Consider the following 1,064-nt stretch of genomic DNA (forward strand, 5'->3'; position numbering starts at 1 on the left):
CGGTCCCTCTGCTTTGCTAAGCTTGTTCTAAGTAGGTGCTTTAGACCACTGAGCCATCTCACCAGCCCTGGGTTCAATCTCTAACACTAAAAAAACAAATAAAAATAACTCTATGCTGGCCAACCAGACTTTTTGCAGAGTGCATTTTCCATGTGTGCCACCTATAGCGTAGAAGCAGTGGAGTGAGTACCTGCAGAGGAGGGCCGGTTTCCTTACCAGGATGCAGCCCCCTGGCCTCAGAAAGGGGATGATGAGGTCCACTGTCACTGGGTCTGGGCCCTGGGCCTGAAAGAACGAGAGCAGCATGACCATTCTCACGGTGATACTCTCCCTATCTATGTCCAGCCTCGCCATCCTGCCCCCTGCCCACTCCCCATGGACTCAGGCTGAGGCCACAAGCTACCAGGACAAGACTTCCTACACTTTAGCCCCCACAGATCTTTCTCGAATATCAGCTTCTGCTGCCACTGAGACGAAATATGCTGTACAAGCTCTGAATGTATGCTCTGAGCCATGGCCTGGGACAGGTGAGCAGAGACCCCATCCCCAGCCCTCAGTGGCTCCCAAACAGGGCAGTGAGTATCCTGTCTGGACTGCCCCCTTCAGTCCTGGCACCTTCAAGGAGGCATCCTGTCCCCTGGGAAGAAGGTGAGCCGTGCAGTTGGGGAAACATCATTCAGGCTTACTTCTTCGTAATTCTGGCCTTTGAGTAGAGATGGGTCACCTCCTCTGAGCCTTGCTGCTTTGTTTGTGTGTGGGGGACAATAATATGTATTTTAGAGGGCTAGTGTGACAGTGAACAGGAGTACATTGCAGTGTAAGTGCATTTTAGTAGTAGCTATTATTAGACTGTGAAGCACTCAGAGGCAGAGATTGTGTAACATACTTCTCCTATCTCTTAGGGCCTGATACAGGGTAGGCACAGAAAAGGGACTCAGTAGACTGACAGAATTGACTGTTTTCTATCTCACGTGGAAAGTGGCTCCATACTGTGTTCTGATGCTCATTAGAGGGCCTGAGCAACTTAACAACTCAGCAAGACCCTGTCTCAGAATGTAAAAAAA

At 50.1% G+C, this 1,064-nt stretch overlaps 1 protein-coding gene across 6 annotated transcripts in view; it reads right to left on the reverse strand.

The window, feature by feature from the left end:
- Il17re (interleukin 17 receptor E) overlaps positions 1 to 1,064 on the reverse strand; it is a 13,246-nt gene that overhangs the window by 2,498 nt on the left and 9,684 nt on the right. For all 6 annotated transcript variants that reach the window (XM_023705911.1, XM_023705918.1, XM_023705922.1 and 3 more), the window contains one exon: positions 217 to 285. In XM_023705911.1, the coding sequence (XP_023561679.1) occupies positions 217 to 285 (69 nt within the window). The remainder of the gene's footprint in view (positions 1 to 216; positions 286 to 1,064) is intronic.

This window comes from Octodon degus, unplaced genomic scaffold (genome assembly GCF_000260255.1).
Source record: "Octodon degus isolate 3935 unplaced genomic scaffold, OctDeg1.0 scaffold00008, whole genome shotgun sequence".
Classification (NCBI taxonomy): Eukaryota; Metazoa; Chordata; class Mammalia; order Rodentia; family Octodontidae; genus Octodon; species Octodon degus.